Source organism: Saccoglossus kowalevskii, chromosome 3 (assembly GCF_978046115.1).
Source record: "Saccoglossus kowalevskii chromosome 3, keSacKowa6.1, whole genome shotgun sequence".
Lineage (NCBI taxonomy): Eukaryota > Metazoa > Hemichordata > Enteropneusta > Harrimaniidae > Saccoglossus > Saccoglossus kowalevskii.
This window is the reverse complement of record NC_140643.1, coordinates 4132085-4148875: the sequence shown is the minus strand read 5'-3', so window position 1 is coordinate 4148875 and position 16791 is coordinate 4132085. Positions and strand designations below refer to the sequence as shown.

Genomic DNA, 16791 nt, shown 5'->3' with positions numbered 1-16791 from the left:
TCATTGCTCTAGCTCTTCATTGCTCTGAGGTCTTCTTGTGCTCCGATGAATTTACCCGATTTGTGTAGTTTAATGCCGAGGTATGTGTAGGTTTTTGTATTTTCAAGTTCCTTTCCATCAACATAGAATTTTGATTTGTCCTGTGATTTTTTTGACCTACTAAACATGATGATTTTTGACTTAGAGATATTAATATTTAGTTTCCATTTCTGACAGTAAGTTTCAAGAGAATTTATGGCATTTTGTAAGCCAGTATGTGATTGGGATAATACTACAAGGTCATCTGCATATAGCAGACAAGGGAGACTGTGTTTAAGAGACTTGGTGGGTCATTAGGAGCCAAGTCTAATGATGTTTTAATGTCATTTACATAGATATTGAAAAGGAGAGGGCCGAGTCCATCCCCTAATTCCTCTATTAATTGCGAAGCAATCTGTTACACCCTGTTTAAGTTTAACACATCCTGTTGAGTTCAGATAAATGGATTTTATGATGTTGTAGAATTTACCTGTAATACCACTTTGGATAAGTTTCCAAAAGAGACCTAGATGCCAGATGGAATCAAAGGCTTTCTGGAAGTCAATGAAACAAGCAAACAAAGTCTTTTTGTTGCTTAGGTATTTTGTGGTTAGTTGTTTGAGGACAAATAGATGGTCTTTGGTGCTACAGTTTGGCATGAATCCTATTTGTTCTCTGATAATTGTGTTGTTTTCCTTTAGATGTTTCAAAAGCCGTTGCTTAAGAATGGAGGTGAACAGTTTACTGATACTATTAAGAAGTGTGATGTTTCTGTAATTGTTTGGATTTGTTTTGTCTCCTTTTTTTGAAAATAGGAGTGATCATACCTAAATTCCAGCAATTAGGGATGTATCCACTCTGCAGGATTAAATTGAATAGTTTTTGTAGTGGTTTTACTAGCGGGTTCCTGCTGGCCTTGATCATTTCATTGGTAATTTTATCTGCGCCTGGAGCTTTTTTATTTTTGAGTTTAGTTATAGCATTTTGGATTTCTAATTGTGAGATGTACTTGTCTAAGTTGGCTTTAGGTAGAGAGAGCGATTCATGATTTTTTAGTTGTAGCTGCAATGAGTTTTCGCTCATTGTATTACTTGTTTCTTTACTCAGGTTCCTAAAATGTTCAAATCAGGTTTGACTGTCAACATTATCAGAGTCATTGTTTATTTTGGTGTCTTTTAGCTCTCTTAATAAATTCCAGTACTCACTGGGGTTTGATGTGCTAAAACTTTCGAGCTTGTTCAATATATCATTTTTAAAATCTCTCTTTTTCTTTTTTATTAGCCGCTTGTATTCCCTCTTCAGACTGTATGATTTTTCTCTCAGTTTAATGTTGTATGGGTTTGCACTAAATTTACTGCAGATACCCAAAATTTCTTTCTTTAGATTATATAGGTTCTTGTTGAACCATTTTGGTTTACATTTAGTATTTTTTTGGTTTTCTCCTGATATGTTTTTTCAGACATCTGCCAGCTGCTTCAATGTAAATACTTGAGAGCATAGTATTTGCCTCATCAATTGATTGTTGTGTATTGTCAAAATGTTTAATGTTAAAGTTATTAATTAAATTTGTAATATCTCTGCTTTGTAGCGTTAGGTTGAATATCAAATTTGACTCGCTATTCCAAATGTAAGTGTCAGTTTCATGTACTAATTTATCACTGTGGGAGTGTGTTATTTTCAAAATATTATTTGTGTAAATTGCATTTATTTGAAGATGAAAAGTTATTTGGCAGTGATCTGAGAGTAATAAATTAAGAGGGTGAACATAGAATAGATTAATTTTGTTAAATAGATTATTGCTAACAATAGTGTAGTCAACTACACTGCTGCCTTTAGTTTGATGACAAGTGTACTTGCCAGTTTTATCTCCTATACATCTACCATTGAGGATGGTTAGTTCTGCGGATAAACATAGATCCAACAATGAGTCACCATAATGATTTTTTACTGCCAAGTCTTGAGATGCCCTTTTTCTAGTGTTAATATTTGGAGCGGATGACTGATAGTTAATTTTACTGAAAGAGGTCAATTCCATAATGTTTTTGGTTCTGGCATTGAAATCGCCTGATATAATAACTGAACCACGTTTTGAATATCTATTAATATTATCCTCCAAAACTTGAAATAAATTTGCGTCTTTCCATTTAAAAATACTTGAATACTCTGGGCTAAGATAAATGGTGCCGTAATAAATATCCTCTCAAGATTAAAAAATTCTTTGTCTAGGAGCAGCCAGAGAAAATCATCACTTCCACTCTTCACTTGTTTAATGCCCTTTTTTAAAGTGTTTCTGAAATAAACAGTGATTCCTCCAGAGTTCGAGCGGGCTTTTTTGTGTTTATCAGCTCGAAATGAATGAAAATGGCAGAAATTTGGCAATTGGATACAGGAATCTGCACCCGTTTTGGTTTCCACCAGACTAATAATATCAAAGTCACTAATAAGATCTAGAAAGTTATTATCTCTAATTTTGAGATCTAAGCTACCATGAGTGTTCCAGGAAGTACATTTAAGGGAGGGCTTATTAGCAACATTCATCATATAAAAAAAAAATACATTGAAAGCAAACAATACCTGAATTCTAGGTCAGAAAATATTTTCTAAAATGAGAATGTTTTGGAGTGAGTTCATTGAACCTATTGTTTTTTTTATATAGCTCGCCAGGCTGGTAAGTAGGTCATCAAGTAATGAATATTGTCTACTGTGTTTTCTTCTGTTGAGTGTTGCTTGCTCTTTGTTTCTGTGACCATTGTTTCGCTCCATTTTGTGTTTAGTGTTTTGCTGGCCCAAAGGGTTGGTGTTAAAATCGGAATCTTGTGATTTGTCTTGATCCATTTTTTGCTCTGTAGCATCTGTACGTTTTATGATGGTCTGATATATATTACGTTTGAAGTTGGTGACTAGGAATTTAGTTCCTCTGTCATTTAGGTGCACTTTATCTTCGTAGAAGTACGATTTAATATTGTTTGTTGCGTCAAGTAGATTGTTTTGTATAAAGTGCACATCCGCTGTGTCTTCACATAAGGACTGTAAGGACGAGTTGAAACTAGTTGCTGTTGTGTTAAACTGGGCTTTGTCAATTCTGGGTAGAATACTAGAGACGAATATTCTACTCTGTGGATATGTTTTACGGGCGACATCAATCAGGTTTACGAATTTCTGATGGTAGTTGTCGAGTAGTGCTTCTATCATTGACTCTATAGTTCTGTCCAGGTCATTAGATCCAACATGTATTACTATGTTATGTGGGTTCTTGAAACTTGAGTTTTCCAGATAAGTTGTCACCTCGCTAATACCTTTTCCATTTAACGCTTTGACATGGGTTTTCCTGACTGTTGAGAATTTACGTGGATCAATGTGCTTGATAATAGAGTCGCCAATAATAACAGTATTGTATGCACTTTTGTTTGATGGACTTTGGTTGGGGTTTTTTTCAGTCGTTGTTCCGTGGCAGTCCTTTTTTTGTGAGTTTGTAGTCTTGGAGGTATGGGTCATGGCATATTTGGAATCACCAGTAGAGTTATCACTGTCATCTGCTGAAGTAGATTGTAGTGGATCTTGATGGTCCTCTCTCAGAACGTCATAGGAGTTTTTCACCGGGATTTTGATGATAAATGGTGTAGCGTCAATATTTAGATTTAAGGTTTCTTCGACCGGAGGTGTTGTTTGGAGAGATGGATTTGTCTGTGTTGTGGCATTGGCAGTTGTTAGCGACTTTTCGGAATTGGTTGTATCAAATCTTGTCTGTGTTGCTTCGTTAACATAGGCAACACTCTTGTTTTCCGTAAGAGCATAATTGCGTTGTATGGTTTTCAACATGGTTAATTACTGTGATTGTGTGTCATGCATCCTATTGAAGCTTTTGTTCAGTTTAGTTATGTCGTTATTGTTCTTGAGTACATTGGCGTTGATGTTGTCTAGTGATGTTTGTAAATTCTTGATCTCACTCTGACAGCTTGCCGTTAATTTGTCATGTGAGGACAACTTTGCCTTGCTGTCCAGTCTTTCCTGTTGTAGATCATCAAGTTTATTGTTGATGTCTATATATATGTTTTCGATATTTTCTATAATTTCCAGGAAGTTGGATTCCTTGTTTAGAATAACATTTCTTGCTTTGTCTAGTAGATGTGATTTTGAGCAAATAGGTATCTGTTTTATTGTATTCTGAAGATCACTGGCTTGGTTGGCTGATTCTGATTCTGATATGGATTGGCTAGTGTTTTCTGATACTGGTATCTGTGATTCTGTATTGGTGATCACATCAGTTTGAGGTTGTGGAGAGCATATACATAGCATATCATCAGGAATAGTTGTTGCGTTGCAGTTATGAACGCCGTCGCCGCCATTTTGGCCGATAGGTTTGCTTGTTTATAATTTGGTTGTCTGTTGTTGCTTTCGCCCGCTTTCGTCACCGATTCAGAAAGAAATTCATGTACTTTCGCTTTAAGGGCAGGATATTCACGTTTAGACCACTGTAAGATACATTTACCTTGGATATAAATGACGCCAGATGAATAATAAACATAGTTGAACTCTGGTGACCTTGCCCTTTGTTATATAATATAATTCCCTTTATCATAGTTTGTTTCAATATAAATATGCATTGTCATAATTAATTTTGAATACAAACAAGTTTTGGGGTTGAACCAACAGTGGGGAATCAGTCTACCGAATGTCCTTAAAAGATGTAAATATCTTACAAAAACATTGGTGCCTTATTTGTTTAATTATTTTAAGGAACATAATTTCCAGCTTTCTTCAAAGTAATTCAGATATTTTAGTATAAAAACAAATGTCTCATTGAAAAAAAAGTGCTGCATTTAGATGTGAATAGATTCATAAAACATGCAAGATAACAGAAAATTTTAGCTGGCTTTAGTCCAAGTATTTTGTACAGGTGTATGTCAAAAATTAATGATTCACTGAGACAAATATGAACTGCCTCATTGTGTGACTACTGTATTATATGAAAAGTAAAAAAAAAACACCCTTTATGAATAGCTATCATGTTGCAATCTCTGCTTTGTATGCAAATCAACTTAAATAGTTGGTGTCCAGTGGAGGGAGAAGTCAACAGTACTGGTGCCTCCTGAGAATCTACATCTTCAAACACTGCAATCTTTGAAGTGCGTTTTTAAACTAGTATTATAAAAACTCTATCATTCTGTTCTAATAGCTGAAACATATTCCTGTGAGTTTTCATTTGTCGAATGAACTGTTTGTCAAATACAGAATACATATATTTTAGAATAATTTTCTTTTTAAAATGTGGATGAAATGTTTTGCTTTTAATGTATTTTTTATGTATTGTTTTTGATTTGATAACTTTGAACTAAACAGATTTTCTATTAGCTTCAGATCTTGATCAAAGTTAGGCACCCAGTTCATAGGAGTGCTTATATTGATTTTCTGACATCTTGTTTTCTGTAAAGATTTTATTGGTAGGTTTGCAAATGTGTATCAGACTGTGCAATCTCTCCATGAGTTGGTTTTGAAACCCAGTATGGGATTCTGAGATACATTACCAAGGATATTATTACAAGATAAATCATTTGCTTCATTGAACACATACAACAATGCATATTTCCACTGTGTATCACCAGTGATCAGTCAAGTAGAAACAGTCAAAATATTTTATCAGATTTTCTCAATTTTTGCATGATATTTTCATACAGGACATCTGTTGTTCAAACTCAGGGAAGACTTTATACTGATGAATAAGGTGACCAAGTTTGATAAAGTTTGGAATAGAATTAGTAAAGTCATTATGCACACAATATCAATTATTAACGACGACAACAACAACGACGACGACGACGACAACGCCGGACAAAATTTTTCCCTTAATATACCTTTCCCTTCCATCTTTGATGGTACGGGCAAAGTAAAAACTGACAGTGATGTAAATAGTCACCCAGTGCATGGCTTTTTCTGGGGGGAAATTCACTCATAACAGCAGTGAATTTCAACATTATATCGTAATATTTACCCTGTTGAACCAATTTTGATTTTTCTAACAACTTTTAATTTTGGGAAATTATAATTAAATGCTAATTTAATTCAAGTAAGTTTACATTTAGAAAGTAACACTTTTTTCATATTACTAGTAATTTTTTTTAATCAATTTGTGAAAGCCAAATTTAGAGGAATGCATTTAATAAAATCAATGAAATTCATGTAGTATTTAAAAACATTACACACATACAGTACAGTTCTCGCGGAAGCTTTGGCTTCACTTCAGCTTCACCTTCGCTTCAGCATCGCATCATTATGGCATTGTTATGGCTTCAGCATCGCTTCAATGTCGCGACATTAAAAAGTTAGGCGATTATCGCTTCGCTTCATTGTGGCCTCATTATGGCGACAATGTGGCATCAGCATCGCTTCATCAAACAAAGAAGTACATGTACTGTACTCATTTCCCCCAAACCTCTTGACCGCTTCCGCTTTTGATCGGTCAATTTCCGTTTTATTTTCGACCGTGCAACAATTCGGACTACTAAAAATTTTCTGGTTTTCATAGATCACGGTTACTAGTTTAGTAACCGTGCATAGATGTTGAACAACCGTCAAAAGTTCAAATAATTTTTGTTTTAACTATCTATAATTATATGCACGCAATCTGACCCTTTGACCTAGATTTGGCTGGGATTGAATATTTTATTTTAGACAATATTCCGACGTGACTCACTGCTACAAAATGTATTCAACAGAAGTACAACATGGTTGTCTGGGTTTCTTTTCCTGATTGTGTTGAGTTTACGATTTGTATAATTATTGTTGTTTCCCCCCAAGCAGAAGACAAGCCGAAGGACCATGAAGCTAAATAGAATTCCCACGCATGGACGTGGACTGAGTGAAAGAAAATATTTCTAAGGCTAAAATAAAAATCACCTACTATTACACATCTTTGTGTATTTGTCAATTTTGTATATATTTGGTATGACCGAATGATCGTAAATACCTAGAAAAATCTCGTCTTTCGTTAATAATTTCATTTGTTTGAAATGTCTACCGACCGTAATTTGTTTCCCCAAACGGTCCCGACGTTCGTCATTCAACACAATCAGCATTTATTTATCGCAATTCATGGGGATCATGTCCCGTAATTTGTCGCGGTTAAATAGTCGCCTTGAAATCGATGGAACTTCAACTACTAGTATCCATTTCTCACCTTGAAATAAAAAAATCGAAGAGCATCGGGGGATATATTATTAACCAGTCTTACGAATCGCTAGCTTTATTTTATTCGAATTTATACAATTCACGAGTTTTCGACATTTGTTGGCAACTTCCGCGCTAAAATGGTTGAAAATGTGGGTGTGGTTTTCTCGCAAAGTCCTGTTGATAATACGGACTAATATGGTTCTGTGACCCAGGTCATGCTCCGATCAGGTGACTCTCAGCCAATCAATGATGTTGTAACAAAACATATTTAACGCAAATTGAAGGGTCGTCGTACCATCCAATCTCCATCGTCGATTCACAAAGTTTTTTTGTGTGCTGTGACAGGCTTCGCAATTATTCACTGGAAAACATCGGTATATTTTGACAAACGGATGGGATTTTACCTCAGTTCAAAAAAAAGAAAAAACAAAACAAACAGGGCTGAGATACAAATCAGTTTTGCAAGTTGGGAAATAAGGTAAACCAGACTGGGGTCGATGATTTTCAGTATCGAAGGACTTCCGTGTGAATCATGATTTTCAAATTGTTCATCGGCTGGTGACCAAATATTTACGGCCACACTAAATGGACACGTTTTTTTTCTGAAGCCCAATAAATTATTCCTGCATGTCAAGCGCTATTCGATTTTTTACAGGGCATGGCTCGTTTTCATTCGAAAATATGTTTGTGAGAATACTTTTAAAGTACGTATAGATCGAGCTCAGATCACTGATCGTGACTTAATTTTGAGAATTGGTTGTCAAATTTTACCAGACCGACGCCACCACAACCATCCAATCATATGTTGGAAATGTACGCACTTGTTTTGGAACTTTGTATCAAGATGACTGGCGACTACGCCGACGCACTCGGCGGCGTACGTGTGTGTTGCATGTTTTAGTAGTGGGCATGGGGTCGGACTCGGCTAAAACTAAACGAAACACAGAAAAATACCACCGAAATGAGGAATCTGAATCTGCTCTTCTAGCAGCAAATAAAATGAGCGAAAAAAAGTAAATTTTATAACAAGAACAGTTTCACTTCGTATACAGCAAATTGTGTTGTATCAGAACGACGATTGCATCGTGTGATTTGAATTTATCACGATTTTCCTTCCAGTCAATATGAAACTCGTCACCTTGCCTATTGTAATGTACTTCGCAAAGTTTTTGGTGCCCAATACTCGCAACACTAAAATAATTAAACAAGATATCTTTTTAAAATGTCATTTTACTCTTGACCATATTATTTTATTCGCCTTGAATTTCAAATCGATTACATATCGAACTTCTGTACATGTTTTTGTATACTGCCCTTCTGCGTGCAAATAATGAGGTCATACTCATGTCACAATACTTTGAAGCTGATGCCATGTTGATGCCATGAGACTGCGAAGCTGAGGCCACGATGATGCCACAAAATAGCGAGGCGAACACAGCTTCAATTTTCAATGACGCGAAGCTGATGCCACAATGATGCGATGCTGAGGCGACAATGAAGCCATGCGTAGGCGACAATGATGCCACAAAAGCCAAAGCTTCCGCGAGAACTGTACTGTATGTACCTTCAAATTTTACTGTTTTAGCATATTTGCTCCATTAAGTAATGAATTTGCTCATAAAAAATACAGAATTTTTTTCTATTGCAAAAGAAAGTAAATTTTAATACACAGCCAATGCAATGTTGGGTTTATATGCACTTCTATTGGGAATAAGCATCTAATAGTGCATATACAGTAAATGGTAGTTTTTTTTTATATCTACTGTAAAATTCTTTATTTCAGCTGAAATTAATTTTCGCTGAAAGGGCTTTTTGGGTATTTTGTGAAGAAATTATTTTCACTGACTTTTGATGAGTGAGTTTGAAATATAGGAAAATAGTTATATTCGCTAGAATTTTTTTTCACTGAATTATCCCTTCAGCGAAAATAGCAAACATTAATTACAAGTGAAAATAAAGTATTTTACAGTATTTGGAATATTTTAATTAATATTTTAATGAAACATTTGAAACAAATTCTTTTTTGTATTACAGGTCCAATACTCAAATCCTATGAATATCACACAGAAGACTGCATTGACAATATTTTATTTTGTATTTCTTTATCACAAATTGAACCTTCTGACCCATGACGAAATGAAGAATCTCTCTCATATTAAAAATCAATGAAATTGAATTGAGGGTTCTGTGCTTATTTTTAGAAACACAATATGCATACCAGTATTTTTGTAATTGTACTTTTTATACATTTATTTTTTAAATTGTCTGGATACTGTGTATCACTCACTATGTACATCATTTTATTCCAAGGCAGTACACTTTTATTTTATTTCAGTGTACATTTCTTGATTGACTGAAAAGTTTGTAATTGCTGGTTGAGATTGTTAACTGTTTTGTTTTTTGGAATTACTCGGTAATATAAAATAATTTTTATGAAAAAAATCTAGTACTAGTACAGAGTGGAGGGAATTACATTTATTATACAAATTGTCATCAACTTTATATTTTCATTGCATTTCAAGAAATGTTGTGCAATATATTTATGGTAATAGTTTTATCTTTTTTTATATTCTTCTTACACTTGTATTAAATTTATGTCTGGTACATGTTGGGCAGTAAAATACTCTTGTTTAACTAATTTTAGTTTATAATGTTATTTATGTAAGTGATTGATGGGCTCTTCCCCCAAAAGAGCTGGGACCTCGAGGAAAAATATCCAGGATTCCTATAGGACAAATTCATGTAGGATTCCTATAATATTTTGACACAAAATCCTATAGGATTCCTATAGGACAAAATCTAATAGGATTCCTATAATATTTTGACACAAAATCCTATAGGATTCCTATAGGACAAAATCCTATAGGATTCCTATAGGACAAAATCCTATAGGATTCCTATAATATTTCGACACAAAATCCTATAGGATTCCTATGGGAAAACACGTGTCAAAATATTATAGGAATCCTACAAGACTTTGTTCCATAGGATTCTTATAGGAATCTGAGTGTAGATAGAAAGTAGCGAGTTTCTGAAAATACTGAGTGTAGATAGAAAGTAGTAAGTTTCTAAAAATACTGAGTGTAGATAGAAAGTAGTGAGTTTCTGAAAGTACTGAGTGTAGATAGAAAGTAGTGAGTTTCTGAAAATACAGAGTGTAGATAGAAAGTAGCGAGTTTCTGAAAATACTGAGTGTAGATAGAAAGTAGTGAGTTTCTGAAAATACTGAGTGTAGATAGAAAGTAGTGAGTTTCTGGAAATACTGAGTGTAGATAGAAAGTAGTGAGTTTCTGAAAATACTGAGTGTAGATAGAAAGTAGTGAGTTTCTGAAAATACTGAGTGTAGATAGAAAGTAGTGAGTTTCTGAAAATACTAAGTGTAGATAGAAAGTAGTGAGTTTCTGAAAATACTGAGTGTAGATAGAAAGTAGTGAGTTTCTGAAAATACTGAGTGTAGATAGAAAGTAGCGAGTTTCTGAAAATACTAAGTGTAGATAGAAAGTAGTGAGTTTCTAAAAATACCGAGTGTAGATAGAAAGTAGTGAGTTTCTAAAAATACTGAGTGTAGATTATCAGAACTACTTTCTTGGTAAGTTATACCTCCATAGTGATTGGTTTGGCTTTCTGTATTGAGAAGATTAAAGCTGCTTCAAAGTCTTCACGTCTGGAATCCATCATATCAGGTGTCCATAAATCGTTGATAGTGGAATCAGGAAATCTTTCATGTGTGCCAGGAATGTCCATGCCTACAAAAATGATGACAAACTTACTGAATCACACCCATCAAAGTGTACCCCCTAGACCAATGATGACAAACTTACTGAATCACACCCATCAAAGTGTATCCCCTAGACGAATGATGACAAACTTACTGAATCACACCCATCAAAGTGTACCCCCTAGACCAATGAAGACAAACTTACTGAATCACACCCATCAAAGTGTACCCCTAGACGAATGATGATAAACCTACTGAATCACACCCATCAAAGTGTACCCCCTAGACGAATGATGACAAACTTACTGAATCACACCCATCAAAGTGTACCCCTAGACGAATGATGACAAACTTGCTGAAACAAACCATCAAAGTGTACCCCCTAGACCAATGAAGACAAACCTACTGAATCACATCCATCAAAGTGTACCCACTAGAACAATGAAGACAAACTTGCTGAAACAAACCATCAAAGTGTACCCCCTAGACCAATGAAGACAAACTTACTGAAACAAACCATCAAGGTGTACCCCCTAGACGAATGAAGACAAACTTCCTGAATCACACCCATCAAAGTGTACCCCTAGACGAATGATGACAAACTTACTGAATCACACCTATCAAAGTGTACCCCCTAGACCAATGAAGACAAACCTACTGAATCACATCCATCAAAGTGTACCCACTAGAACAATGAAGACAAACTTACTGAATCACACCCATCAAAGTGTACCCCCTAGACGAATTATGTCAAACTTACTGAATCACACCCATTAAAGTGTACCCCCTAGACCAATGAAGACAAACTTACTGAAACAAACCATCAAGGTGTACCCTTTAGAGCAATGAAGACAAACTTACTGAAACAAACCATCAAAGTGTACCCCCTAGAGCAATGAAGACAAACTTACTGAATCACATCCATCAAAGTGTATCCCCTAGACCAATAGGACAAACTTACTGAAACAAATCATCAAAGTGTACCCCTAGACAAATGAAGACAAACTTACTGAATCACATCCATCAAAGTGTACCCCCTAGACCAATAAGACAAACTTACTGAAACAAACCATCAAAGTGTAACCCCTAGACCAATGAAGACAAACTTACTGAATAACATCCATCAAAGTGTACCCCTAGAACAATGAAGACAAACTTGCTGAAACAAACCATCAAAGTGTACCCCCTAGACCAATGAAGACAAACTTACTGAATCACACCCATTAAAGTATACCCCCTTGACCAAATGAAAACAAACTTCCTGAATCACACCAATCAAAGTGTACCCCTAAAACAAAAAAGACAAACTTGCTGAAACAAAGCATCAAAGTGTACTGCCCAGACCAATGAAGACAAACTTACTGAAACAAACCATCAAAGTGTACCCCCTAGAGCAATGAAGACAAACTTACTGAATCACATCCATCAAAGTGTACCCCCTAGACCAATGAAGACAAACCTACTGAATCACATCCATCAAAGTGTACCCACTAGAACAATGAAGACAAACTTGCTGAAACAAACCATCAAAGTGTACCCCCTAGACCAATGAAGACAAACTTACTGAATCACATCCATCAAAGTGTACCCCTAGAACAATGAAGACAAACTTGCTGAATCACACCCATCAAAGTGTACCCCCTAGAACAATGAAGACAAACTTACTGAATCACAACCATTAAAGTATACCCCCTAGACCAAATGATGACAAACGTACTGAATTACACCCATCAAAGTGTACCCCCTAGACCAATGAAGACAAACTTACTGAATCACACCCATCACCCATAACCAATGCAAATAGACCAAATCTTTCAGGTAGACATAACCCACCCCTCCACTTACACTTCATCATCACTGGAAAAACTAACAGAGGTAAGTGGAAATGGAACAGTAGAGTTAGAGTTACAAACAGAAGTTGGACTTCCTAAAGAATAACACATTTCTAATTTAGCATTTAAAAAATTAAAGATTAAATTCACTAAGTCAATAATTTGAATAAAAGTGCCATAGACAAAGTTGACCTAATTGTTCAATAACGCTTTTCTTGAATGGAAGATGGGATAACCATAGTGTATATTAAGTGTACTTACCTAGAAATACATGTGGTGTCTGTTTGAACATTGAGTTGTTCATGTCCTCTAAGAGTAGTTCAATAAAAAGCTGTGCACCCTGTAAACAATTGACAAACATGTCTTTCAGATGTACTTAAAAAATAAATATTTCTTATATTATGCATTCTCCTTTGCAGAGACTATGAGTCTTTTTCACTAAGCTAGGTGGTCACCAGGGAACGTCCCACAAGTCTCTGCCACAGACTAATTTAAATGTCGCCCCAGTTGTGACGTCATATAGCAGTCGAATGAATACAGGGCAGGTGCGAGATGCCCCGCGTCACCTCGAGTAGACGACATGAATGCACTCCATACAGGATCGACAATTCACAGCTACTTCTACCGCAGAATCTATATTTTTCAGTATTTTAAAATTTTGAAAAGATTTTAGCACTGAATGTACAAATATTTGATATATTTATTATGAATAACACACATTTTTTTCAACAGAAGCTTAGGATGTGGAATACCAACAATTTTGGTGTAAAATGTCTAGTTGCAGCTCTCTATGACTCCCTAGGTCAGGTCATAAGCTAGAAGATTCTGCAAGGGAGAGTGATACCAGTAATTATGCTGTGGTAAGAAAGTAAAATAAAGTGGTACTTACTCTGTTGAGATCAGGACCAAAAATAAGATACTCAACCCGAATATTGACAGTAATTGGGTCATCATAGTAAGTACCAGTGAATACAGCAGGTCCTACCAAGGATACCAGCACTTGAACCTACAAAATAAACATAATGTATTACTTCACACTCACCTCCCAGATGCAAACATGAGGTACATAATTTACCATCACCTCCCAGATGCAAACATGAGGTACATACTTTACACTCACCTCCCAGATGTAAACATAATGTACATACTTTACACTCACCTCCCAGATGTAAACATAATGTACATACTTTACACTTACCTCCCAGATGTAAACATGATGTACATACTTTACACTCACCTCCCAGATGTAAACATAATGTACATACTTTACACTCACCTCCCAGATGTAAACATAATGTACATACTTTACACTCACCTCCCAGATGTAAACATGATGTACATAAATCACACTCACCTCCCAGATGTAAACATGATGTACATACTTTACACTCACCTCCCAGATGTAAACATGATGTACATACTTTACACTCACCTCCCAGATGTAAACATAATGTACATACTTTACACTCACCTCCCAGATGTAAACATGATGCACATACTTTACACTCACCTCCCAGATGTAAACATGATGTACATACTTTACACTCACCTACCAGATGTAAACATAATGTACATACTTCACACTCACCTCCCAGATGTAAACATGATGTACATACTTTACACTCACCTCCCAGATGTAAACATGATGTACATAAATCACACTCACCTCCCAGATGTAAACATGATGTACATACTTTACACTCACCTCCCAGATGTAAACATGATGTACATACTTTACACTCACCTACCAGATGTAAACATAATGTACATACTTCACACTCACCTCCCAGATGTAAACATGATGTACATACTTTACACTCACCTCCCAGATGTAAACATGATGTACATACTTTACACTCACCTCCCAGATGTAAACATGAAGTACATACTTTACACTCACCTCCCAGATGTAAACATAATGTACATACTTCACTCTCACCTCCCAGATGTAAACATGAAGTACATACTTTACACTCACCTCCCAGATGTAAACATAATGTACATACTTTACACTCACCTCCCAGATGTAAACATAATGTACATACTTTACACTCACCTCCCAGATGTAAACATGATGTACATACTTTACACTCACCTCCCAGATGTAAACATGATGTACATACTTTACACTCACCTCCCAGATGTAAACATGAAGTACATACTTTACACTCACCTCCCAGATGTAAACATGATGTACATACTTTACACTCGCCTCCCAGATGTAAACATCATGTACATACTTTACACTCACCTCCCAGATGTAAACATGATGTACATACTTTACACTCACCTCCCAGATGTAAACATAATGTACATACTTTACACTCGCCTCCCAGATGTAAACATAATGTACATACTTTACACTCACCTCCCAGATGTAAACATAATGTACATACTTTACACTCACCTCCCAGATGTAAACATGATGTACATACTTTACACTCACCTCCCAGATGTAAACATAATGTACATACTTCACACTCACCTCCCAGATGTAAACATAATGTACATACTTCACACTCACCTCCCAGATGTAAACATAATGTACATACTTCACTCTCACCTCCCAGATGTAAACATGATGTACATACTTTACACTCACCTCCCAGATGTAAACATGATGTACATACTTCACACTCACCTCCCAGATGTAAAAATGATGTACATACTTTACCCTCGCCACCCAGATGTAAACATGATGTACATAAATCACTTACAGAATAATCATCTTTATTGTAAATAGTACTAGTATCTGGTGTCAGATCATTGATTAACCATATGTATTTCTGTAATGATCTTGGATCTACAGCTTGTACCATATCATGTAAGCCAAATATCTGGGGTTTGGATTTACTGCTCCATACATGCCCGATACTAGTAGCATCAGCACCATTGTCTAATAAGGATATAATACTTTGGGAATCTCGCATGTGCATGTGAAATCTATAGAAACAAAAACAGGTTACTATGTTAACACAATACAACTCTTTGCTTCTCAGCCAAATTTGTTAATTTAAAACTCAGTGCTCAAATCACTAATATAATGAAATTAACTGCCAGTGAGAATAAAGGATTTTACAGTACATACCAAAACAATAATTAATATATACAGATAATAAAGTTACAAAAATCTGACAAGAGTACATGCTAATTACATCAAATCAATTTGAATCTAATCAGATACAAATATTCAAAAACAAATTTGATAATCATCATTTGAATTAAAGATATCAGATATTATTACATATGTACTGCAGTTTATTTTGATTCGTCCCTGAAATCAAAATCGGTATTTCCACAACCCATATGCAAATGAGGTTTGAGAGCAAACAAAGTAGTCCCTTCAGGAGTATCGTTTTTCGAAATAAACAACATTTAGAAGAATGATATTTTCCCCTTGGGGTACATGAATATACTTGCCGAGTGAAATGAAATTCGAACAACAGTAATGGTACTTTTAGGCAGTCACTTATTTTGAGTCAAACTAATTTGCATATCACCCATGCAATAATGTTTTCGGTATTTTCAGTCAATATGCAAATGAACGTGGTATTTCCATTGGCTACCGAACTATTTTTATTTTGTAAACACATTTTCGTCTGCTATTTTTATCCGGTTCAAATCGTTCAGCAACATTTTTGGCGTGTTAGGTGTACATCACATGGAATACTACGATTGGGAAAACTTAATGTATGTTGATCACCTGGAAATTGAGTTATATAAACTTTGAAGGGCTCTGGAAAGATCCACCCGCAGTAAAATCAGCGATTACTATAGAGCCGCAACCATCAGTATCGAGATACCAGGTTTCTGCTGGCGACGTTGCGGCATTACTGAGTTCCAAATAAAGATTTTTAACGCCAAATGAGCAACATTTTAACCGGTAACCAAGACTCATTCAATCCACGACCAGCAAAGCAATATCACAAAAGAAGTTGTAGCTTGCAGCTCAGCGATGACCGCTGTCGCCGAAAGTCATCCTGTCTGTGGAGTACCGCAGTTGCACGGCTTGTTTGCCAATGCACATTTCTGGGGAGGAACTTTTAACTTCAACAT

General features: G+C 35.7%; 1 protein-coding gene across 1 annotated transcript in view; it reads right to left on the bottom strand.

The window, feature by feature from the left end:
* The window catches only part of LOC100376560 (uncharacterized), a 146484-nt gene that overhangs the window by 121275 nt on the left and 8418 nt on the right, over window positions 1-16791 (bottom strand). Inside the window, exons 4-7 of the mRNA XM_085496698.1 lie at window positions 15453-15678; window positions 13625-13741; window positions 12997-13075; window positions 10786-10931 (exon numbers count right to left, since the gene is read on the bottom strand). Coding sequence (XP_085352824.1) covers window positions 10786-10931; window positions 12997-13075; window positions 13625-13741; window positions 15453-15678 — 568 coding nt within the window. The remainder of the gene's footprint in view (window positions 1-10785; window positions 10932-12996; window positions 13076-13624; window positions 13742-15452; window positions 15679-16791) is intronic.